This window comes from Corvus moneduloides, chromosome 8 (genome assembly GCF_009650955.1).
Source record: "Corvus moneduloides isolate bCorMon1 chromosome 8, bCorMon1.pri, whole genome shotgun sequence".
NCBI classification, from domain to species: domain Eukaryota; kingdom Metazoa; phylum Chordata; class Aves; order Passeriformes; family Corvidae; genus Corvus; species Corvus moneduloides.
In genome coordinates, this window is record NC_045483.1 from 34,436,241 (window position 1) to 34,459,509 (window position 23,269).

The 23,269-nt window shown below is 60.3% G+C and overlaps 7 protein-coding genes across 11 annotated transcripts in view; 3 read left to right on the plus strand and 4 right to left on the minus strand.

The window, feature by feature from the left end:
* TUBGCP2 (tubulin gamma complex associated protein 2) overlaps positions 1–6,844 on the minus strand; it is a 24,198-nt gene extending 17,354 nt beyond the window's left edge. For 2 of the 3 annotated variants that reach the window (XR_004241557.1, XM_032116410.1), the window contains exons 1-5: positions 5,574–6,599; positions 4,711–4,839; positions 4,226–4,402; positions 805–964; positions 205–412 (exon numbers count right to left, since the gene is read on the minus strand). Coding sequence is in view for 2 of the 3 variants with exons in the window: in XM_032116410.1 (XP_031972301.1) it covers positions 205–412; positions 805–964; positions 4,226–4,402; positions 4,711–4,839; positions 5,574–5,723 (824 nt within the window). In the remaining variant the exon portion in view is untranslated. Of the gene's footprint in view, positions 1–204; positions 413–804; positions 965–4,225; positions 4,403–4,710; positions 4,840–5,573; positions 6,600–6,768 lie in introns of those variants that run through there. The other variant, XM_032116411.1, reaches the window with a different exon arrangement.
* Positions 6,845–6,897: 53 nt separating this feature from the next.
* ZNF511 (zinc finger protein 511) lies at positions 6,898–10,199 on the plus strand. The gene is made up of 6 exons (XM_032116423.1): positions 6,898–7,100; positions 7,242–7,315; positions 8,112–8,313; positions 8,406–8,530; positions 8,860–9,045; positions 9,598–10,199. The coding sequence occupies exons 1-6, from the start codon at positions 6,933–6,935 to the stop codon at positions 9,665–9,667; spliced, it is 825 nt and encodes a 274-aa protein (XP_031972314.1). The 5' UTR covers positions 6,898–6,932; the 3' UTR covers positions 9,668–10,199.
* Positions 10,200–10,525: 326 nt separating this feature from the next.
* On the plus strand, positions 10,526–13,253 carry PRAP1 (proline rich acidic protein 1). The gene is made up of 4 exons (XM_032116424.1): positions 10,526–11,800; positions 11,924–12,002; positions 12,092–12,150; positions 12,524–13,253. The coding sequence occupies exons 1-4, from the start codon at positions 11,628–11,630 to the stop codon at positions 12,870–12,872; spliced, it is 660 nt and encodes a 219-aa protein (XP_031972315.1). The 5' UTR covers positions 10,526–11,627; the 3' UTR covers positions 12,873–13,253.
* A 96-nt stretch (positions 13,254–13,349) lies between these two features.
* ECHS1 (enoyl-CoA hydratase, short chain 1) lies at positions 13,350–15,633 on the minus strand. Its single transcript, XM_032116422.1, has 8 exons — positions 15,516–15,633; positions 14,617–14,814; positions 14,418–14,545; positions 14,238–14,337; positions 14,037–14,141; positions 13,840–13,959; positions 13,686–13,753; positions 13,350–13,601 (listed from the first exon to the last, which is right to left on the minus strand). Exons 1-8 carry the CDS (start codon positions 15,631–15,633, stop codon positions 13,536–13,538), a joined length of 903 nt encoding a protein of 300 aa, XP_031972313.1. The 3' UTR covers positions 13,350–13,535.
* Positions 15,634–15,793: 160 nt separating this feature from the next.
* SPRN (shadow of prion protein) lies at positions 15,794–17,045 on the plus strand. The gene is made up of 2 exons (XM_032116425.1): positions 15,794–16,030; positions 16,344–17,045. Exon 2 carries the CDS (start codon positions 16,351–16,353, stop codon positions 16,759–16,761), a length of 411 nt encoding a protein of 136 aa, XP_031972316.1. The 5' UTR covers positions 15,794–16,030; positions 16,344–16,350; the 3' UTR covers positions 16,762–17,045.
* Positions 17,046–17,047: 2 nt separating this feature from the next.
* MTG1 (mitochondrial ribosome associated GTPase 1) lies at positions 17,048–20,463 on the minus strand. Of its 3 annotated transcripts, none has more exons than XM_032116420.1 (12): positions 20,337–20,463; positions 20,041–20,269; positions 19,893–19,957; positions 19,665–19,769; positions 19,502–19,582; positions 19,236–19,292; positions 18,492–18,582; positions 18,352–18,413; positions 18,082–18,178; positions 17,833–17,911; positions 17,607–17,719; positions 17,048–17,506 (listed from the first exon to the last, which is right to left on the minus strand). In XM_032116420.1, exons 2-12 carry the CDS (start codon positions 20,153–20,155, stop codon positions 17,409–17,411), a joined length of 963 nt encoding a protein of 320 aa, XP_031972311.1. In that variant the 5' UTR covers positions 20,156–20,269; positions 20,337–20,463; the 3' UTR covers positions 17,048–17,408. The 3 variants fall into 3 exon arrangements, with proteins under 3 accessions (XP_031972311.1, XP_031972310.1, XP_031972312.1); XM_032116419.1 differs by having other exon boundaries at positions 17,833–17,914; XM_032116421.1 differs by lacking the exon at positions 19,893–19,957 and having other exon boundaries at positions 17,833–17,914; positions 19,665–19,778.
* A 104-nt stretch (positions 20,464–20,567) lies between these two features.
* PAOX (polyamine oxidase) lies at positions 20,568–23,231 on the minus strand. The gene is made up of 7 exons (XM_032116413.1): positions 23,087–23,231; positions 22,281–22,773; positions 22,003–22,202; positions 21,520–21,775; positions 21,292–21,404; positions 21,053–21,210; positions 20,568–20,737 (listed from the first exon to the last, which is right to left on the minus strand). Exons 1-7 carry the CDS (start codon positions 23,229–23,231, stop codon positions 20,597–20,599), a joined length of 1,506 nt encoding a protein of 501 aa, XP_031972304.1. The 3' UTR covers positions 20,568–20,596.
* Between the last annotated feature and the right edge of the window lie 38 nt (positions 23,232–23,269).

Consider the following 23,269-nt stretch of genomic DNA (forward strand, 5'->3'; position numbering starts at 1 on the left):
CAAAGGTGTGTGAATGTAAAAGTGAACTGGCAGCACAAAGGAAAAACCCAGCAAAGGAAATGTAGCTAAAACTGACCCAAATAAATTGTCACTCCTTTTATAGCCTCACAGTTTGAATTAAGCACAGAAGTTAACACCTGCACATTGGCAGGTTCTCTCTTCTCACAGCAGAGCCTCCTCCCCTGACCAAAGCCAACTCGGTACCTGGTGACAGCAGAGTAACTTGCTGCCACAGGAAGAATCCTGGTCACCAGCTCCTTGATGGACAAGTCCAGGTTTGGATCGAGTGAAAAGGCTCGGTTCTGCCTGCCCACGAGGGCCTGTGCTGTGATGTACCTTCCATCCACACCGATGAGAACGTACAGCAAGTCCTCCACAATCACGGACTCCTGCGAGGCCAATGGCAAAGTGCCTGTTTCCAGAGAGGAGACAGAAAAAGGCCACAACGTGCCATCATCCACCCGTTTCAGTCTCCCACCTCGCTGTCCTGGAGAACAGAACCCTTTGCTCATTTACACCCCAATCCAGCACACAGGAGCAGACACCCAACACCTGCGGCCAAGAGAACATCAGCCACAGCTCCTGCTGCTGATCCTTCCACCCAAAAGGGCCCAGCTAGTTCCAACAATTTCCCCAACCTCCTCGCCACCAACATATTCAAATACCCAGAAAACAGCTCAAATACAGTCACAAAGAAAAAAAGTGCCAAGAACCAAGTTTTGCTGAGTGGGAACACCTGAACAGCATTTCTGAACGAGAACAAAACACTACAAATTAATGCAATTTTCCCTGTGTTTCACATACCTATTGGTACTGTTGTGTCAGTGCTTAGACTGGTGCCAATTAAGAAATCCCCAATAAGTGCAGGTCTCTCATACACCCAGGATGGGAATACTGGAATGGGCTGGCCAGAATTCTTCTTGTTCTGCTTATCCCGGAGGATTTTTCGTGTAAGCTCAAGAGGCTGTTGGAAAAAGCGAGAGAGGGAAAGAAAGGAAAAAAACAGGAGACTTTCAGAAGTCCAAGAAATGTTTAATTTCAAGGAGAAATCGACTGCAAACCCATCGATGGACTTGAGAACAGAAAGTAGAATAGCTGGTATTTCAGCAGCATGGTGTGGGGTTTAATTTCCCTGTACCACCTAGTCTGTTTGCCCCACTGCTGCAAAAAATGCATCTTTTTTTAATATATTTGGCCTTTTTACGTGGGGGTACATCAAATAATGCCTTTCTGCATCCCTCCACACTGGTCTGGGTGCTGGGGCACACGAAGGGGAGCAGAATGGGGACATGCACAACCATCAGGCAGTGGTTGCTGGTTTGGAGAGAGCACCACAGGAAAGCAGCAAACTCCTTCCAGAAGCACAAACATCCTATTCCAGGGGCACTGAACGCCTCTGAACTCAATGCCAAATGCAACCCAGACAAATCCACCCACAGAGAGCTGGAGAATGATGGAGTTTTTTGCTCTGAGTGGGAGTTGGTGAAGGAAGCGAGCTCTTGAAGACTGAAAGACTTTCCACCCCCAGCTCTGACACTAAAATAAATGGAGTGCAAGATCAGTCATCAGCTGGGGAGGCTTGTGAGATGCACAACCTACATGAACATTTGGAGCCCCTGTGCACAAACACAGGGCTGGTGAAGGCCATTTCTGAAACTCCACAGATGTGTGTGTGTGAAAAGGGATATGCACAGGCTCATTTTACTTTCTTATTTACATCATGTGTGGGCGATCTGCTAAAAGGACCTCGATTTCCTCTGCTCCCCCACCAGAACTGGGACTCTCAGATGGAGAAATAGGAAGCATCAAGCAAGCTGCCAGCAATTCAAAGGATGGCCAAACCCCACATGAAACTGCAAACCTCAGCTGGCTGTATGAACATGTTCTGCTTGGGAGAAGGGCAGCCAGGAGAAGGGCACCCACCAGTAGGTCTTCCCAAATGGCAGGGAGGAAAAATTTCTTCGTTGAGAGAGTGGTTAAGCACTGGAAGAAGCTTCCCAGGGAAATGGTGGTGTTACCACCTCTGGAAGTGTTCAAAACATGAGCAGAAATGGCAGCTGGGGACATGGTTTAGTGGGCATGGTGATACTCAATCCAAGGCTGGACTTGATGACTCTCTGATTTTATTCTATGACAAGAGGCAGGGCACTTCTGTTGCAGTTCAACCAGCTCTAGTGTGACTTTGTTAACTGGCAGAGATCAAAAAAGTCAACATTTTGACTACAAAGGACACATTGACCTGAAAGGGAACACGGAACTTTCCCCACCTCGATGAATCCTGGACCAAAGCTGGTCCAAGCAGTAACTCCAATCCCTGAATGATCTCTCTGACAGTGCCAAGCGATCCCAGGGCAGATGGCACAGCACTTGGGGCACGGGTGACAAAGCACGTGTCTCAGGGGCACGAATCACCTCTCTGCAACTCGAAATTCAGCTCACTGTCATTACAGGCTTCAGCAACAGCCTGGAGAAAACTCCCAGGGCTGAAAGCACGGCCCTCAGGTGGCACCTGAACTGAACAGGGTGGCACTTTGCCACTGTCATGCTGATGAACCTGCATCTGACATCTTGAGCAGTGGCAGCGCCAACATCCCTCGAGGGAGAGGAAGGCTTGGTCTCTGAGGCCCATGAACACCTCCAACTCCACTTGTGATCCTCACAGACAGAAGATCTGTGTCAGAGGCTGAGCAGAGCTAACGCTTCCCAGGAATGCTCTCCTGTCCCAGCCCTTACTGACTCAACAGCCCCGAGCCCCAGCCCATGAAGCCCTCTTAACACAGTTTCACCTCTTGAAGTCTGAAGAAAGTACAAATGGAGCAGCAGGAAAGCACAAATCTTGGCTTGTGATGCCATTTCAAACCCTCTGGCTGTGAATTGCACATCCCAGAGAGTGGCACTTCCAGGTCTTTCCTCTTTTAGCAAGTTCACACATAAATCCTGGTAAGAAGATCAGTTATCTTCACTGGAAATTCATCTTCCCATCATGATCTAAATCACCCACTTGACTCAGATCATCTGTGAAGGATCTGGATGAGTCAGGCCCAGTGTCTGTGCAGTATTTCAGTGTATGTGGGACAAGGCTGGTCTCAGCACTGCTGACAGGGTGAGGGGGTTGGACCCTTTGTTTAGGATTTGAGTTCTCCATCACCACATTCACGTAGGACCTTTCAAGCCCAGAGACCCGTGAGGTGTCCCAAAGCATGGGACATGGGAGGTCCACCCCTCTTGCCATCAAGGGCCTCAAGTGAACTGAGGTTTGTCCCCTACTAAATTTTGCTGACCAGACATCAGAAGGCGCTGTGGACCCCTGAGCATCTTCTCCTCATTCCCCTCTGTCCAAAGAACTCTCCATACACTGCTGCCCCTTGCCTTCTGCAGCCAAAATGTCCTTATCTTGACCCATGAGTTTTCCACCAAAATTTTCCCCTCCCTGTCCTGTTTGCCAGGCCAAGCCACCACAGTACAGTGTTTTTACACAAATAATTACAGGCAACAGAATTTGGGGTTTAAGTAGTAAATTGCCCTTTTGCACTCTGACCTCACAACCTACTGCTGCTAACAAAGTGCTGAACTGTTTTCTAAGCCTGTGTCTCCAGCTGGTTTTCCTTTTCCTTTCTGTCTTTGGGATTGCTTTGCAGGATGTACTTCAGGAGCTGAAACAGCTGAGTAGGGGGAATGGCTGTGCTCACTTGACGAAGGACGAGGTGAGGGGCTGCAGCCCATTATCCAGGAGCAGAGCTCCCAGGAAGGATGAGAACACATCACAAGGCTGCTGAGCTCCTGGGCAAGCACTGCCACAGGCAGACAAGGAAATGTCAGCACAGCTTAAAGCTGAAAGGGGAAATGAAATTCCATTAGCCCCCAGCAGTTAGAGCTGTCAAGGCCTAAACTTGACTCAACCTCAGAATCACAGAATGGTTTGGTTTGGAAGGGATTTTGAGCTCATCTCACTATCCCAGGCTGCTCCAAGCCCCAGTGTCCAACCTGGCCTTGGACATTTCCAGGGATCCAGGGGCAGCCACAGCTGCTCTGGGCACCCTGTGCCAGGACCTCACAGGGAAGAATTTAACTGTGAATTTAACCTTAGAATAACCTCAAAGAATTTAACCTTAACTGACCGGAATAGAAAAAGGGCACGTTTTCTAAGAACAGCACCCAGATTTAATATAATCTGACTAACAGAAAGGGAAGATTTAGTGCCCAGAGCTTGGGAAGGGCTTTGTACCTGCTGTGCACTGGAGTTGGCTGTGACACTGCCCAGCTGCTTGCGCAGCTCCTCCAGCTCCTGCAGAGACATCTTGGAAGTGGATGTGGGGATGGAAAAATTCGTGCTGCTGCTGGTGGCTGCATTTGCTGCAAGTTCTGCCCTTTCTTTAGCATTTTGTTGCAGGTAGTGGAGTGTCTGTACATAGACAAAAAGAAGAAGAGATTTTGTGAATGATGGGCAGCACAATCTAAAGCAAAAAACACATAAGCATGCCCTGGTTGTGCTGAATCTAACCACAGATCTCTCTGTCCCAGTTTTCCGTGTCTTAGTGAATCACATCAAGAGGAGCGTAACTCTCAGTGGGGCTTTAATAACTCAGGAAAAGCTACAACTGGTTATCTGTTGATTATTCTACAGATTTCACTGAACTTTACCATCAGCTGTGCTTGAAACCATTGCACTGTTGCTACTCTTCAACATGCAGCTCTAAAGGAGGAACCAACCTCTTTGTCTTCGGTGAGTTTGGACAGCAGATAAACTAAAGAATCCAGATGTCTGGTGTTTTTAGACTTCAGCTCATCGTACTTCTTTAAAAAATCTTCAGGAGTTCGAGAAAACTCTGCTATTTTCACCTGTAAAACACCACATTAATATTACATGGAGTTACAATTAAAATTAAATGGAATTAGAGCAAGCGTGCAGCTCAGGCTACAAAGATGTGAAGTTCAGACAGAGTTAGAAACTTCCTAGCACTTAGAGCTTGACTCTTAAGTGGATTGCTTTTAAAAATGAAAATAAAAAGCACTTTTATGGCCAAAACAGTATGTCTGGTCATGAGTGCCAGGCTTTAATCCCTAATATTTGGGTGGTATTCAGAAGAAAAAAGTCAGGTGCTACTCATGGAATTGCATTTTATACAATTTTCATTTCATCATGGAATCACAGAATGGTTTGGGTGGGAAGGAACCTTCAAGGTTCCACCCCCTGCCATGGGTAGGGACACCTCCCACCGTCCCAGGTGGCTCCAAGCCCCAATGTCCAGCCTGGCCTTGGACACTGACAGGGATCCAGGGGCAGCCCCAGCTGCTCTGGGCACCCTGTGCCAGGGCCTGCCCACCCTCCCAGGGAACAAGTCCTTCCCAATATCCCACAAAATAACCTCCTGCTTTGAACTTGCCCCCACCCCAGTCCTAACAGTCCTCTTCTCCCACCAACACTCAAGGATCCCACCTTTTCCCTCCCAGGCCACCCACCCCACACCCAGCACCGCGATTCCAGATCCGATCACCCCTTCCTCTTCCCTTCTTTTTTACTCCACCGACACCAACAGGACGGGATGTTATTCCCAGAACAGCCGGGAACAAACCTTGGCGCTGTGTGCAGAGACGGTGGTGGTGACGTAGGGCGTGCGGTTCTTCTGCAGCAGCTCGATGTAGACCTCGGCGCCCTCCCCGCTGTGCACCCGCAGCAGGCTCAGCAGCTCGTTCACGTCGTGGTGGATGCGGAACTCGCTCATGCTCCCAGCTCGGGCCACCAGCCCTGGGGACACGGCAACGAGGGGTTATCCTGCTGCTCCGAGGGAGGACATCCCCGCCAGGGAGATTTCTCCACCTTGGAAAGAACGCAGGAAGCACTGGTTTGTGTCCTGACAGGCTGACCCTGCTGCTGCTGCTGCTGCTTCTGAAGTCACTGGAAAGCAGTTTTTCCCAAGTTTAGGGGTTTTCCTATTCCACTGCCCACTTTGCTAACTTCACTCCAATCCTGCAGAGTGTTTAAATAACTTTAATACTGACACAAAACCCGGGGATGAGCTCAGCTGGTCAGAGCCTGGTGCTAAAAACAACCAGGTTGTGGGGTCAATCCCGGAACGGGCCATTCACTTAGGAGTTGAACTCGATGCTCCCCGTGGGTCCCTTCCAACTCAGAATAGTCTGTGATTCTGTAAATCAGAAGTAAGACCCCGAGTCAGGAATCGTGGAAGCAAAAAAGGAGTTTAATGTGACACCCTGCACAGATCGTATCAAGCAGACACAATCCAGATCCACGTATCAAGCACACGGACACACTTTTGTTTTGCCAAGAGCATGGATCCCTGCAAGCCTTGGTCCAGCTCTCCACTCAAAACTTACTGATATTAGGACAGGCTCTGCATGGCTTAGTCCAGTCCAAGCTTAAATATCTTTAAAGGCCCAGGTTCCCCAAGCACTTGGGACCCTGATCCTACTGGGATTTCCCGGGGGCTGCTGAAGTGCCTGGGGGTCAGGGGTGTAGGGACTGAGGAAAAGCTGCGGGAGCTGGGCTGGCTCAGCTGGACAGCCCGTCCCGTGGGCGCGGGGGGATCCCCATCCCCGGGCACGGCCCCCGGGCACCGGCGACGGCTCCCTCGGAGCGACCCGCGGGGCCGGGCAGCTCCTCAGCCGCGCCCTGCTCCGCCCCGTCCCGCCCTATCCCGTCCCTCTCCGCACTGTCCCGTCCTGTCCCGCTTAATTCCGTCCCTTCTCGCTTCACCACGTCCCGCTCCATTTCCCTTCCTTTCCCTTCCCATCCCATCCCATCCCTACCTGCCCGCCCCGAAGTGCCGCCGCCGCCGCCGGCGGGAAGAGCGCTCTGCGCATGCGCACCATCCGGAGCGCGAACCCGGCCGCGCGCCCCTGCGCATGCGCACTCCCCAGAGCGGCGCCGGGCAGAGCACCCCGCGCATGCGCAGTGCCCCCGCTCCCGCGCGATGCTGCCGCTGCCGCCGCGGCTTCAGCTCCTGCTCCGTGAGGGGCTCCCTCAGGATCCCCCTCAGGATCCCCCGTCCCAGCACCGCCCCCAGCGCCCTCAGCCCACGCCGCCCTTCACCTTCGCCCCTCGCCGCCTCCGCCTCGGCCCCCAACACCCGCTCTTCGAGGTGAGGCGGCCCCGCGCCCGGCGAGCCCCGCGGGGCTGTGTGGGGGCCGCTCCCAGCGCGGCTTCCCCCGGAGCAGAAGGGTTTGCGCTGTGTTATGCAGCCCTGCCCGCCCGCCCACAGCCGCTCTCTGCTCCTCTCTAGGATGGGGACGTGCACAGGCACCTCTACCTGCAGGGCGTCCTCACCAGCCTCGAGGAGGTGGCCGAGAGACCCAAGTAAGTGAGGCAGTCTCGTCGCCATAGCTGCGGGCGAGCTCTGAGTCCGTCTGTCATGGAATCGAGGAATGGTTTGGGTTGGAAGGGTCCTTAAAGATCATGTCATGCCACCCCCCTGCCATGGGCAGGGACATCTTCTGCTATCCCAGGTTGCTCCAAGCCCCGTCCGACCTCGCCTTGGACACTGCCAGGGATGGGGCAGCCTCAGCTTCTCTGGGCTGCTGCAGCTGCCACAGCTCCAACCGGGAGGGCTCTGCCTGGGGGAGGATCTTGGTCTTGCTCTTGTGTTTAAAATCCAGGAAGTACTTTTGAGTGTTGTGTGAGGTTCACCTATGGATGCCGCTTAAAAAAGCATTGGCACAGCGTTGTCATCCACAACTGCAACTTTTAGGTCAAACAGCTGATTTATTACCTTGCTGCTTGTTTATTCTTCTGCAAAGCACCATTTAACAGGAGGATGATCTAGATGATCCTGAAGCCATAATGGCCAATAAGTTTCTGATGGCAAGTAAGTTTCCAATTGCCAGCACCATAATGATCTTCATTCCATTGCACCTGGCATTTAATTTTAAGTATTAGTCACAAAAAAAATGCCACAAGTATTGTGGCTGCAGGTGTGGGTCTAGTGGAAGGTGTCCCTGCCCATGGCAAGGGGTTGGAATCAGATGAGCTTTGTGGTCCCATCCAACCCAACCCATCCTGGGATTCTGTGATAAAGTCATGTAGAGGGGACATTTGCAGCTGAAATTAAGGCTCTAATTTAGCTTAAGGCGTGGATGTTCTGATTTCCCCACAGGGTGTCTGAGTTCAGCTGCCACATCTCCGGGTGCAGCCAGGTGTTTGACACGCTGGAGAGCTATGAGCACCACTACAACACCCTGCACAGGAATGTCTGCTCCTTCTGCAAGCGCTCCTTTCCCTCGGGGAATCTCTTGGATATCCACATCTTGGAGTGGCACGACTCCCTCTTCCAGATAATGGCCGAGAAGCAAAATATGGTGAGCTGCCATGCCCAGCCCTTGCCTCGTGGTTGGTGTGCACTTGTTTTTTCCAGTGATGTCTTTTTTTCTTTCTCCTCCCTGCCTTTCAGTACCAGTGTCTGGTGGAAGGCTGCACGGAGAAGTTCAAGAGCAGCAAGGACAGGAAGGATCACTTGGTGACCGTGCACCTTTATCCTGCTGACTTTCGCTTCGACAGGCCCAAGAAGGTGAAAAGGTAACTGCAGAACTTTCCTCCCATCCTGCGAGGAAAGCGTGAGGGAATTGGGATTGTTCAGCCTGGAGAAGAGAAGCTCTGGGGTCACCCAGCTGTGGCCTTCCAGTGCCTGAAGGGGCCGACAAGAAGGATGGAGAGACTCTTTACAAGGGACGGAGTGCCAGGACAAGGGGGAATGGCTTCCCACTGCCAGAGAGCAGGGATAGATGGGATATTGGGAAGGAATCCATCCCAGTTGGACTTGTTTCCTCATGAACTACCTTTGATTTCCTTGGCTCTGGGCTCACGTGGCAGCTGTTGAGCCAGGATGTAAAATTTTGTCTCTGCAGTGGCTCCAAGCTCACGAGCTCTCCTGCAGAGCAGGGCGCCAGCGTGCCCATGGATGTGAGCGTGGAGATGGCAGGGCAATTCCAAGTGAATCCCATGGAAACAGGGCCTGAGGAGAACATGGAGATCTCTCAGCCTGCAGCCAGCCCTGGCCCCTCGCTGCCAGAGAAACGGCTCTACAAATCCAGGTCTGTACCTTGGCCTCCACGGGCACAAGGGGCTGGGACTGCTCCCTCTGATCAGCCCTGTGCAGCATCACTTGGGGCGTTCCTGTGCTGAAGACGAAGCAGCCAGGAATCCCACGTGTGCTTCCAAAGCCATTTTTGAAAGAGCAAAGTGTAAGGAAGGGCAGAACGTGGGTATGCCGTGGAAGCTGTGTTTGTCTGCCCACCTGATCTCTTCCCAGAGCGTTGCAGGACGCTGCTTCTGCTCTCCTGCTCCTCATAATAAACCACTGCAACTGCCCAAGTGGTACATTTGGTAACACTTAACACCTGGTTGTAAAGAGGGGAGAGGCCTCCAGAATGGGAATGTGCAGAATACACAGGAAATCCAACCAGTATTTCACCCATTTCTTAAATTATTTGGTGATTTACAGGTCCTGCTCCTCCCATACCTTGCTCTTTCCTCTGGAAGCTTAAACTCTGGGAGATTAAACTGCCACACAGAGCATAAAGCATCCCAGTGAGCCTGTGAGGGTTGGGCTGTTAACATGGATTAAAGCCTGTCTCCCTTTCCAGGATCCCATCCACAATTTGCTTCGGACAAGGTGCCACCCGAGGATTTAAAGGACCAAGGAAGAAAGTCTGAAGGTCAGTGCAGCAGATTTGTGCAAGATGAGCAGGCGTGGAGCCAGTGCCACCAGGGATACTTCCCACTCCATGGAATAAACCACCCAAACCACTTAAAGCTCTGCCAGCATTTGGGCATGCCAGCATTTGGGTTCCTGATGTCAAACAGAACCGGTACCAGCTGAGTTAAGAATCCTCAAGATTTTAGGAAGGGGAACCCAGAATGTGTGCTGAAGTGTTAAGGAGACTGTTCTGCAGCTGAGACTGCACAGCACTGGGTGTTTTATTTTTTGCCTCTTGGGGAAAAAAATAGATTCAAGAAGTTATGAGATGACAACATGACTGTATGGAAGCTGGAATCACTTGAGAAAAGAAAATGGGGGGAAAAAAACCCATTGGTCCTTAGTTCTGGCTTTTTCCATCTCGCTGAAGTCCCCTCTGCACCCCGGCACCTGCTCTCAAAGGTTTGTCTGGGCCAGGAGCATTCCCACAGGGGGGTAAAATAGAGTGACTTCCAACCAGGTGAAAAAATAAAAGGAATTTTTATGGAATTGCTCTGCAGAGAATTTAAGTGCTGTTTTGAAGCCCAGGCAGAGTCAGATGTGCGGAATGAACCTCCCTCCCTTTGCTGCAAATGCTGCCCGAATCAGGTGGGGATGGAGGTTGTTCTCCCTGTTGCCTTTCCCTTCCTTTGTAATCTCATCCTCCTGGGAAAAACTGGAAGCACTGAGCCACTGGCCTTGGGGTCCTGGTGAACCCTGACACTCAAAAATTGTGCACAAGACGAAAAAAGAGGTTTCTGGAACAATGTTCATCCAAGAAGCTTAGGACCTATAATTGCAGATTTTCCCTTCCCCCTCTCTGTGAGGAATAGAGGATCAAAGGGGCTTTGAAAAATCCTTGCAAATGGGAGCAGGGAATGATGTTTACGGAGATGTAGGAGATTTCCCGGTGAGTTTTAAAAAGCTTCTCTCTGTTTAAAACTCAGCCAGCTTGTCCAGCCCTAATCCCTGCTCTGTGGGCTCTGGAGAGTGCTGTCTCCAGCAGGCAACCCCCGCAGCCAGGATCCCACATCTGCCCAGAGTCATCTCTCAGCGGGGTCTAAAAATCACTTCCCAACACTAAAGCCCCTGATGAGGCTTTTTCCCTGCACTGGCATACCTGGGAATAGGAAGCAGCTCCATGGTGCTGGAGATGCCTGCAGGCTTTGGCATGTGATGGTACAAAGGTCAGGCAGCAGTCAGTCTGCTCTCCCTTATGTGTTCAGGTCCACGAGTTGTGACCTGGGAATTCCCTTTCCCCAGAGTCCAGGGTCCCTGAGTGCCTGCCCTTGCAACTGGGAAACAAATTGAAGTTACAGTTACAGCCTCAGGGCTCGTGACTGGCTCTCTTCTGGGCCACCAGCTTTTCCCAGACTCCATGGGCAACAAAGTATCTCCTAGATGGCCAGTGGCTGTCAAAAATCCTTATTTCAAGTCAAAACTTGAATTTGCCCTTTTTCTTAACACACTCTGCCATGATCCACACACAGAAACAGGGTAACCTATGACATACGACAGGGAGAGGCTTTGGGTTCACACAGGCCTCCAGATCTCCAGGGGAGAAACAGTGTATTGGGAAGTAGTGGGGGCACTGAAAGTCCCCAAATCACCCGTGTCACTCCTGTTGCAGGAGAGGTGAAGGCATCCATGTGGATCCCACGATGCCAGGTGTGGAGGAGAACAAAGGGAAGGGCCACAGTTGAGCCAGGAGTGCCTTGACCCCACAGCAGGAATGAGACAGCGGAGAAGGCAGAGTGCAGCCCCTGCCCAGGCAAGAGGGAGCAGCTCCACCTTTTCTGCGACATCTGGGACTCCCCGCCCTCACAGAAGCTGCTGGAGCTTTTGGGGAGCAGTGTCAGGAGTGCATCCCCTTTCCCGAGACTGTGGGTCAGCAGGACACCGCCCTGCCTGCCCTGGGGAACCCAGGGGTGCACGGCAATGTGCCATCACCCTGAGCAGCAGGACCTGCATCCACCCAGGGCCCGAGGGACGCGTGGGATGGGCCGCACCGGGACCTGGATCCACCCAGTGCCACCAGGGACGCGTGGGCCGGGCTGCCACGGGGCTGGGCAAAGTGCGGGGCAGGTGTGGCAAGAGGCAGCCATGGACAGGTAGGTCCCTGCCAGCTCTGGTGGGCACGAGCGGTGGGCAGGGTGGGTGCTGGGAGTCAGGGACGAGCTGTGGGCACAGGAACGGCTCATTGTGCCACCATGTCTCTGCCATGTCTTCTCCAGCCCGAGGGCCATGGGGCTCTGCAGCACCACCGTCCTGCTGGGCACTGCCCTCCTCCTGCTGGCCCCCGGCAGCACCCAGGTGAGCTCCCCTCCTCAACCTGCCCTCCTGCTGCCCCCTCTGATGAGGGGACCCAAGTGTGACCAGCAGCACCCCTTGTCTCCCCACAGGCTCTAAGCAGCTCCAGGTGGAAGGACCTGGCCATGGAGCAGGATTTGGCTGAGGAAATGTAAGAGGCGCTCGCATCTGGCTCGTAAAAACCAATAAAGCAGCACCCCAAAATGGGAAGTGTTTCAGGGGGGAATGAATTCCCCTTGTTGCTTTGTGCCCCCCAAAATTAAGGGGCTCCCAGCTCCATCTCCTCTCCCCTTCCCTCAAATTATCCAAAATCCTTGGGCATCAAACTCCAGCTGATTTCTCTATCCCTTCTGTGGAACAAATAGTTAAATTAGCCCCTTTGCTCCCTGAGATCCCAACTGCTGCTTCCTGTGGTGTGGGGAATCTCCCCAGGGTCCCTGCACTCCGGTGGGGTGGGATTCCCCTGGGGAATCCTGGGTGGTATTTGGCAACCTTTCCTTGCTGATTTTGCTCCCCTCTTCCAGCATCCTGGGCGTAGGAGCCATTGAGACACCGGAGGAGGGTGACCCAGGTATAAAGGTCTTCTCCAGCAGTGCCTGGGCTCAGAGGGGCCCACCCCAAGTCCAGGCAGGACCAGAAGAGGATCGTGACCACCTCCACCACCCCCAAGATGATACCAGGGAGGCAAATGCCCGTGTGCCATTCTGGATGCTGTCCCTGGAGGTGCAGAATGGCCCCGAGGAGGATCGTGACCACCTCTACCACCCCCAGGATGATGCCAGGGAGGCTGACACCCACAGGCCACTCCGGATGCTGTCCCTGGAGGTGCAGAACGGGCCAGAGGAGGACCGTGACCACATCTACCACAGCTGAAAGGAGATGTGCCCAGGCCGTGAAATGAGGGGTGGGAGCTACCCCTGGGGCTTCCTGGGGGAATTTGCCCCTCCCTACCCAGCCTTGAGCCTCACCAATAAACCCACTCCCCTCTCCACATCCTGACGGGCCCTCATTGCTGCCAGAAACCTGCTGCTAAGTGCAGGGCCTCCAAACCTGCAGGACCCCCCTGAGGATTACTCCAAGATGCCAGGCAGAATGAGGATGATGCCCTGGGACAGGAGACTCAGCCCATCGTCCCGGCCTCAGTTCAGCCCAGGTGAGGCTGAGGCCAGGCAAACTCAGTGCATTGGTGCCACAGACTGTCCCCTTCCTGGGGACCACATGGACCTGTGCTCCACGAGGCTGCTTTTGCCCAGCCCAGAGTCGGAGAGCAGCGTGACGGAGCACGGGCAGTCTCAGTGAACCCCAGCATTTCCCAGCTAAGGCAGGACCTCGCAGCAAGGACGCCCCATCTCCCGGCAGCACCTAGAAAACCCTTTAATAGCGAAGGCAGAGGTGGTCCCCACTGCTGGCTGTCACCCCGAGCAAGTATCGCTCGCCGACGGGTCCCAGTCCCCTCTGCGGGGTAAGGCAGGGGGTGGACGGGCTGCAGGTGGCCGTGGGGACCTGCACCACCCCAGGGACCTGCACCTCCCGGGCTCAGCTGTCGGTGAAGTTGGCCTTGCGCTTCTCCACGAACGCCGTCATGCCCTCCTTGCGGTCGCTCTGGGACAAGCAGAGAGGTGAGGTTTGGGGGGGCTGCAGCAGCCCTGTTATCCCTCATGCCATGGGGCTGATCCCCCTACTCACGGTGGCAAAGGTGGCATAAAAGAGGCGCTTCTCTGTCCTGTTCCCCTCCGTCAGTGTAGTTTCAAAGGCTGAAAGCAAGGGAGAAGTTGGGGAGACCCCTCTGCCTGGCCTCACAGTCCCCCAAGGGGGTTCCCAGTTGGCCCCCAGCCCCTACCAGCATTGACTGACTCCTTTGCCATGGCGGCCACCAGCTTGGAGTTGCTGGCGATCTTCTCAGCGCAGGCAATGGCTGCGTCCAGCAGCTTCTCCACAGGGTAGACCTTGCTGACCAGACCTAGGATGGGCAGTGGGAAGTGGGGGGATGGCTCCTCACCAGATCCCTGCGGTGCCAGGGCTGTCCTATGTCCCTACCTGCCTCCTTTGCCTCCTTCGCCGAAATCCGGTCCCCGGTGAGGACCATCTCCATTGCCAGCGACTTCCCCACTGCCCTGGTCAGCCTCTGTGTCCCGCCGGCGCCTAGGGCATTTAGGGAAGGGAAAGGTTCAGAGAGGGATACCTGGGTGTCCCCACCCCAGCCAGGATGGCAGCCCCTGGCAGGTGCCTGCTGCTCACCTGGGATGGTTCCCAGCAGGATTTCGGGTTGCCCGAACTGCGCCTTCTCCCCGGCGTAGATGATGTCGCACATCATGGCCAGCTCGCACCCGCCTCCCAGCTGGGACAGGGGAGGCAGAGATGGGTCAGGGGGTGCCAGGGTGGGGGCAGGGGGTGCAGGGAGACGTGGGGGACACTCACGGCGTAGCCATTGACGGCAGCAATGATGGGTTTGCGGACAATGGAGACCTTGTCCCACCCGGCAAGGAAGCCGCTGTTGTAGCACTCCTGGAAGGTTTTATTCTGCATCTCCTTGATGTCCGCGCCAGCTGCAAAGGGAAGTGCAGTGGGACACCAATCCCCTCCAAAGCTTTGGGGGGAGGAGAGGCCCCTGTCCTACCTGCGAAGGCTTTCTGGCTGCCGGTGAGGACGATGGCTCCCACCTCCGGGTCGCTCTCCATGGCCTCCAGCGCCTGCCGCAGCTCTGCCATGAGCCCCTCGCAGAGCGCATTGAGCGCCTGCGGCCGGTTCAGCTGGATCAGCCCCACGTTCTTCTGTGCCCCCGTCTTCTGTACCAGCAGGTACTGGAACGCAGCCCCTGCCCGCCGCACCAGCACCGGCCCATTAGCTCACCGGCTGCCGGGCACGGGGCACACCCCCGGACACCCTCGGCAACACCTGGCCACCGTCACTGCGTGCTATTTAAAGGCGACCTTGATGCCAGCGGTCACCGGGAGCCGGCGGGACGTCAGCGGGGGCTTGGCTCAAAGGAGCTCCCGGTGCCACCCTGGCCCGCGAAGTTGCAGCCCCGTGACCACCCTGTGCTGGGACACTGTGCGTGGTCCAGGCACCCGGTGCTGGGATCTGGTGCACGGACCAGGGACCCCGGTGCCCGGTGCTGGGCCGCAGTGCCGGTGCCCTGGTATGCGGCGCCACTGCCCACACATGGCGCAGGCCCCGGTGCCTGGTGATGGGCTCTCGGGCGCAGCTCAGGAACCACGTGGAACTCGCTGGGCACATGCCCGGTGCTGGGACCGTACCTTGTGCTGGGTCCCGGTGCCCGGTGCCGTGGCCCTGGTGCACAGCCCAGGGACTCCGTGCGCGGCGCTGGGACCGTACGTGGAGCAGGGACGTGGTGCCCGGTGCCATGGCCTGGTGCGCAGCCCAGGGACCAGGTGCAGGTCGCTAGGCACACGCCCGCCCGAGTATACGACCGTGCCCGGAGCAGGGACGCGGTGCCCGGCGCTGAGCGCCGGGCGGGGTCAAGCCCACCCCCCCCGGTGCCCCCCCGGTGCTCACCGGCGCTGCAGCCCCGTGCGCCGCGGGGGGCGCGGAGCGGCGGCGGGAGGCGCGCTCGGGGCAGCGCGGCGGCGGCGGCGGCGGCGGGGCGGAGGAGCGCGCGCAGCGGGGCGGCCATGGCGGAGCGCGGCGCGGCCCCGCCCCTCCCGCCGCCGCCCATTGGTGCGGGCGGCCCCGCCCCGCCGCGCGCCCTCCCCATTGGCCGAGGCGGGCCCGGGGGCGGGGCCGGGACCCCCGGGCCGTGGGAGGGGGCGCGGGCCCGAACCCCCGCCCCGAACGGGGGTCCCGCCGTGCTGCGCCGCGGGGCGCGGGCGGGGCCGGGCCGGCGGGATCTGGGCTGTTCAGAGGCGTCGCGGGGAACGGGAGGGGAAGGGGAAAGGAGGGGGGATTCCCCCGCCGCCCCCCGCGCGGGGAGTGGGGGGGAGTGCGGGGGGCGCGGCGGGAGCGCGGCAGCGGGAGCGCGGCCAGGGAGGAGCGGCGAGGAGCGGAACGAGCCGGCGGCATCCCCGGGCCCGGTGAGCCCCGCGGGAGGGTTGGGGGTGCGAGTGTGTGCCCCGCGGCCGGGTGTGTGCGAAGGCAGGGGAACGCGCGGGTGCGAGCGTGTGCGGGAGCCTCATTCACAGGGGCGTGCGGGAGCGTGCGTGTGCGAGAGCATCATCCACAGGGGTGGGGGGAGCGCGTTTATGCAACGCGCGGGCTGCTGCGTGTGCGGTGACACACGCGTGCGCGGCCCCAGCACACGCGCAAGCGGGACTCGTCGGTGCGCGGTCCCCCGCCCGCGGCCGGGCGCGGCTGAGCGGCGGGGCTCTCCCTTCCTCCCTGCGGCAGGTGCGGGATGCGGCGGAGCGCGGCGGCGTGCTGGGCGCTGGTGCTGCTGGCCGCCACCTTCTGCGACACGGTGGCCGGCAAGGGTGGGCGCGGCGGCGCCCGGGGGGCGGCCCGCGGCGCGGCGCGGGGGGCGGCCCGCAGCCGGCCGAGGGCGGCCGTGCCCCGGTACGGCTCTGCCGGGGCGGCCCTGCGCGTGGCGGGGGCGGCGGCGGCGGGAGCGGCGGCCGGCGTGGCGGCGGGGGCGGCCCTGCGCCGGGCCCGGCTGTCCGGAGAGCTGCAAGCGGGAGACGGCGTCGAGTACCGCGACGGCAACTGGACGGCGGCCGCCAGCGCCTGGACCTCCGCCGCGCCGGCCGGGACCCCGTCGGGCCGGGCCCTGCCCTGGCTCTGCCCGCTGGCCGCCCTCCTCCGCCGCTGATGGATTTCGGGGGACCTGACTGTGTCCGGTGCACCCACGATGCCGCGAGGACCGGCCGCCCCCCCCGGGGCTGAGCCCCACGCCTCGGGCGAGCAGCGGCTCCCGGGGCAATGGCCACCCACCGCCGGCGGGGCAGGACCCCCGCGGAAGACCCTCCACCACCACCCCTCCACACCGAGCCAGGCCCCGCCGGCTCTGACGGGCACCCTTCTGCACCGCGCCCCTGTCCGTGGCCTCGCCGTGTCCGGAGGCCGAGGAGGCGGCAATAAAGCTGAGCGAAAGCAGGTGTGGCTGGATGCGGGGCGAGGGGCGGGACCCTGGGATGGCCAGCGCCCGGCCCCTGCCCACGCAGGCTTTATTTCGGGATGGAGGCTCCAGAGCAGGCCAAGACCGCAGCGAGGAAACAGCTCCCTGGCGGTTTCCAGGTCCCAGCCGGAGGCACCAGCCCTGCCCCAGGCTCCCAGGGGCGGGTACAGCTCTCCATGGGAGCATCACAACAGCAACACCACGGGGCATCCTCTCCCTCCGGCCCCTTGCCCAAAACCGGGAGCAGCTCTGGCAGAGCTGCTTCAATCACACACCACAGCTCCCTGCTGAGGTGTCCCCAGTCCACACGGCTGCAGGCAGTGCCTGTCCAGTGACAGGTCTCAGTCCAGTGTCACCCTGCCCAGGCATCCTGCTCGGAAGTCCCGCAGGAACTCGTAGGCAGCAGCTGGGTAGTTGAGCATCATCATGTTTACGTTCCCTGGAGATGGCAATGGATACAGGAGCATCAGCGCAGCCTGGACCTGGCCTGGGATGCCCAAAATCCCAGCCCTGCACCCCAGATCTCCCCAAGCACCCACCTGTGCCTGTCAGCACCTTCACCTTCTGCGTGCGGCCCTGGGTGAGGGCCACGTGCTTGAGCAGGGGCTCGACGTGGTCGCAGGCCTGGCCCAGCCCGTAGCGCTGCACGTACCTGCCGGAGGAGAAGGCTCATCGGGGATGCTGGCACCGCTTCCCCCCAGAATGCCCTGGGAATGGCATCTCCATCACCCTCTGGGACTCCTCCCTGCTTCCCTGCCAGCTCACCCGAACTGCTGCTGCTTGTTTAGGGTGTACAGGAGGTAGTCAGCCATGACGTCCTCCCCCACCAGGTGGTCACGGATGGCTCCTGGAAGAGAAGGTCAAGCCCCAGCTTCCCTAAGCCCTGCTGAGCCCTGGCCAACCCTCCTTCCATCCCCTCACACCCAGGGGTTGTGAGCAGCAGTTTCACCCCAGCCTTGGGTACTGAGGCCACGTTGTGGGATCCACCCCCCCCGGCCACAGCCTCCACCTCACCACACAGCGCCAGCTTCATGCCCGTCTCCACATCGCCCAGCTTGGGGGGCAGCACGCCAGGGGTGTCCACCAGGTACATCAGGGGCTTCTCACAGACCTGGCACGGGGAAGGCAGGGCTGGTAATTAGCACCACACGGCTAGCAAGCAAGGCACTGAGCTTGAGTTAAGGTCTTGCTGGAAAGGGGACCTGAGCAACCCTCTGAGATGTGCTCTGTGAGCCTGGAGGTCTCCTGGGCGCAGGAGGCAGAGCCCACCCATGGGGATGGTACCTGGATCCTGGACAGCACTGCCTTGGTGATTCCTGGCTCGCCCCCCACCGCAGTGGCCTTGCCTGGGGGGACAGACAGTCATGGACACACGTGACACCGTGCCCACCTCCTCCCCGAGCCCTAGCACCACGCAGAAATACCCTTCTTGAGGTGCAGCCTCCGCAGGGAGTTGATGAGCGAGGACTTGCCCGCGTTGGGCACGCCGATCACCAGGATGTTGTGCTCGGAGCTCTGGAAGCCAGGGAGACATGGGCAAGGAGCAGCTGGTTACCAACCACCCACCCCTGGAGCAACAGGCAGCTGCCACAGGGAAATATCCCAGTGTTTGCTGGCACTCCTGGCACATGTGGGAGCAGCCTTGTCCCTTGGCTGGAGAGGGAGGTGACCCTCCCCCTGCTCTGCACTGGGGCAGCCTCACCTCGAGCATCGGGGGCAGTTTCGGGGCACCACAATATAAAAGAGATCGAAAGCTGTCAGAGAGTGTCCAAAGGAGGGACACGGGGATGGGGAAGGGTCTGGAGGAGCAGCTGGGGGCACTGGGTTTGTTCAGCTGGAGCACACCGAGGTCAGACCTCACCGGGGCTGCAGCTCCCATCTCTGCTCCCTGGGACAGGGACAGCACCCAGGGAGCGGCTGGAGCTGGGCCAGGGCAGGCTCAGGCTGAGATCAGGGCAAGGTGCTTCCCCCAGAGGGTGCTGGGCACTGCCCAGGCTCCCCAGGGAATGGGCACGGCCCCGAGGCTGCCAGAGCTCCAGGAGCGTTTGGACAGCGCTGCCAGGGATGCCCAGGCTGGGGTTGTTGGGGGGTCTGTGCAGGGCTGGGGGCTGGATCCATGATCCCTGTGGGACCCTTCCAACCCAGGATATTCCGTGCATGTGTCTCACCTCGGCCCTGTGGTAGCGTGGGCTCTCGGCCACCAGCCTGGCAACCATGGGGACAACCTGCAGAGGAATGGGGACAGGGCTGTCACTGTGTGCCCAGGCTGGCAGCAGCCACTCGCTTGGTGACACTGCGCCAGGGAGATGTGCACAACGGGGGCTGAGCAGAGGACTTGGGACAGCTGGAAAGGGAGCAGCCAGCTGGAGCACTGAGGGCTCTCCATGGGGCTGGGAGCGCGCCAGGGAGCGGGGCTGGGCTGCTGCCCCACTACCTTCTTGACGTTGACATCACGCTGGCAGTCAGTGAAGACCACGTGCGAGCATCCCTGCTGCCTCAGCTGCTCCAAGACTGCCTGGAGGGGACGGGAAGAGGCACTGCTGTCACCTGCCTGGGACACCACCGCTGCCCCCGCCCGGCCCTGCCCCGGCGCTCACCGGCTGCCGGCGGGGATCCGCCAGATCCATCTTGTTCAGCACCAGGACGTGAGGACGGATGCCCAGCGCCTCCTGCAGCGCGGGGTTACGGCCCGACAGCGGGATGTGGCTGCGCTAAGGAAGCACGTACCGGGAGATGGGCGGGATGGGGGAGGAGAGGAGGTGGTCAGGGGCAAGGGTGGTCTGGAGAGACAAGGGAGAGGCTTCTTCGGCAGGTGTGGAGGATATTCGAGCGTCGTGCACCTCCACGAGGCAGTCGGCGCGGCGCAGCGCCAGGCGCATCTGCCGCAGGCCTGCCGCACACAGCGCAGCGCGGGGTGAGCGCGCAGCGGGCTCTCCGCGGGAGAACTCCGCCCGCCGCGCTGCCGCCGCTCACCTTTCGCCATGTGCCGCGGGAACCACGAGGCCACATCGCGGCCGCCGAACTCGAAGCGCTCCCGGAACCCTCCCGGGACCGTCCCCGCCGCCCGCAGCGCTGCCCACACCCGCATGGCTCCGGCGCGACTTCAGCGCGTCACTTCCGGCGCGACCGGAAGCGGCGGCACTCACAGCAATGGCGGAGCCGCTGCCGCCGTCACCGGAGCCTCCGGTGGGCTCGGCCGCAGCTCCCGGCGGCGCGGGGGGTGCCAGGGCCAGCGGGGGGCCCTCTGGGCCCCCCGCTGGCCCTGGCACCCCCCGCGCCGCCGGCTCTGAGTCTCAACCCGCTCCTCCATCCGCCCCGCAGCCCCCCCCTCGGCCAGGCCCGACGCAGGACCCGCTGGACGACCCCCGCTACACCATCTCCAGCACCAACTGGTATTAAATGAACACCGCGACCCTCTGGAGCCACCCCCGCCGCATCCACCCTGCCACGGAGAGGAAGAAGCCGCCGGCGCGGAGGTTTCTCAATAAAGGAGACCGAAGGGCGAAGCACCGGCGTTTATTTTGCCGCCTCACGACTGAGGCGCGGGGACGGGCGCCTGGAAGAGCTGGTTGAGCCGCTCGGCCTCTCGCCACCCCGACAGCAGCGCCCCGTGGGTGGTGGAGTAGAAGGTGCGGTGCGTGGCCTCGCCGGCGAAGAGGAGCTGCAGGGGCTGCGGTGAGGCGGGGGGGTGAGCGCAGGAGGCCGCGGGGTTGTGCTGAAACAGCCTCAGCCCCTTCGCTCCGCATAAAAACCCAGGAGTGGGCACTTTGCCTTCCCTAGGCACCCACCCCGCGCCGTGAGGATGCTGGGAAGCGGTTGGGAGGAGCCGCGTGTCCACGAGTGTTACGGAAATGGTGCAGGTGACCTGAGCATTGGTGACCTCCCCCACAAGGGGCAGCGGTGCCACCTCCCTGTGCTCTCGCAGTGGCCTGTCCCCACCCCTGTCTGTCTGTCCCTGCTGCGCCCCCTGGGCCTGAATCCTCACCCGGGGGTCGCGGGGGTCCTCGGGCAGGGGCTGTGCCAGCACATCGATGTCGTCCCCCGAGCTGCCGACGGCCACGTAGCTGTAGGAGCCGCGGGTGTAGGGAGCGCTGTGCCAGCGGGACCGGAGCACGCTCCTGGGCGCGGGCAGGCTCGGGTTCCCTGCGGATGGGGGTTAGGGGTGGGCTGGAGAGACCCGCCGGGGCTGCGGGCGGGCGGGGAGGCGGGGAGGCGGGGAGGCACCTGTCATGGTGCGCAGGACGCGGGTCATGGCGCTGAGCACCTCGGCGTCGCTCAGCGTCTCCATGTGCTCTGACTCCTTCCCCGCGATGAAGCCGCACAGGACGTGCCCGTGCCTGGGGCGGGGAGGTGGGGCTGAGAGCTGCTGCCCAGCGGGACCGTGCCCTCCCTGTGCCCGCCCGTGGCACGGAGAAGGCCTGGAGGATGCCCAACCCCCCCAGAGCCACCTACTGCTCTGGTGGCTGGAGCACCACGAAGCCGATGAGCTTCTTGAACCAGTTGGCCTCCAGGTCAGCGCTGGGCTCCTCCAGGGGCGACTCGTCCTCCCACACCACTTCCAGGAGCTGCTGCTGGGGCTCCCAGAAAGGCTGCTCGAACTCCAGGAAGATCTTGTTGTTGGTGCCAAAGCCCAGGTGGCGAATGGCTTGTGCTTTCCGCTCGGGAAGGGGAGGCTGGAAGAACTCCTGGTGGCGTTCCTTGAGGAAACCTGCAGCCACAAGATCGGGCAGGCAATGGGGCAGCTCTCAGCTGGGCTCCTAAATGGGGTCTGAGATGCTTTGACCTCCCCGAACCCCTTTCCAACCTCTTCCCAGTGGGAGAAGGGAGGCTGGGAAGGGGTTTAGGTAATCCCTCCCCTCCACTTGCCCGTCTCCAGCCATGCCAGCTGGTCAGCAGGGACAGGCGGGGGGAGAGGGAAGGTGTTGGTGTCCTCACCCAGCGGGACAGTGACGATGACGTGGTCAGCAAGGAAGACATCTCCATCCTCGCACTCCACCCGGACGGGGAAAACCCTGGCATCGTCCCCTTCCTCACGGAAGGACCCTTGCCACTGGATGGTCTTCACTGCCTTGTTGAGCAGGACGGTGCCCTCGGGCAGATCCGAGAGCAGGCGCTCGGCCAAGCTGCTGTAGCCGCTGTGGGAGGAGTCACCGCTGGGGACGGGGCGGCCCCGGAACGCTCCTGCGTGTCCCGCTCCGGAGCCCCGCGCTTACCGTGGGAAGGTGCAGTCCAGGCCGGGCAGCGACACGTACTCCCCGAAGGGCTCCAGGGCCACCAGGTCCATGCTGTGGGTCCCGCTGATGCAGCACTCCAGCTTGAGGCAGGCGGCGAGCACGGCCAGCTGGAGCTGCCGGGCATCCTCCTGGCCCCCCGCCATCGTGGGCACCGTCCGGGCGATCTCTGCCCGCACGTACTGGCCCACGCTGGGCCACGGTGGCTCCTTGGACCCCTGGAAAGCGCGGGTGGAGGCCAGGAGGGCATAGAAGAGGTCGCGGGCTTCGCGCACTGCCTTGGGGCTCAGCACCTTCCCCGAGCTGCCGTAGGTGACGGACGGCATCGGGGGGTGGCCCCCCGCTTCCACCTGCTGGTTCTCCTCGCGGGCGGCCTCCGGGCCCAGCAGGCCGTAGCGGGAGGCCAGGCAGAACACGGGATTTCCTGGTGAGGGGCCGTGGATCCAGTGTGCCCCCATCTCCGCCAGCCCCGACGCTGCCGGGAGGGAGAGGGGGTCACCCCGAGCCACGGCCGCGGAGCAGCCCTCGGGGCGCAGCAGGACGCGGGCGCCACGTGCCCCCGGAACGGCCGGAGCCCGCCCGCTGCCCCGTGCCACCCGTGACCGGCTTCTGCCCGGCCCCCGCGGCACCGGCCACCCCCGCCACGCGTCCGGCCCACTCGGGACGGGCCCCCGGGCTCAGGTGCAGCTCCCGCATCCCGGCACGGCCGCCCCCTGCCCCGGCCCGGGCCCGCCCCCCGGTGCCGCCCACCCCCGCTCCCGGAGCCTCCCCGGCCTCCCCGCCCGTACCGAAGGGGCGGGTGCAGACGCGGCCGCCGGCGCGGGCCGCCGCCTCCAGCAGGCGGAGGGAGCCGTGTCCGCGGAGCCGCTGGGCCGCCCCCAGCCCCGCCAGCCCCGCGCCCACCGCCACCACCCGCCGCCCGCCGCCCTCCATGGCCGCCCGCGCCGGCCGGTCCCGCCCTCCGCCGCCGC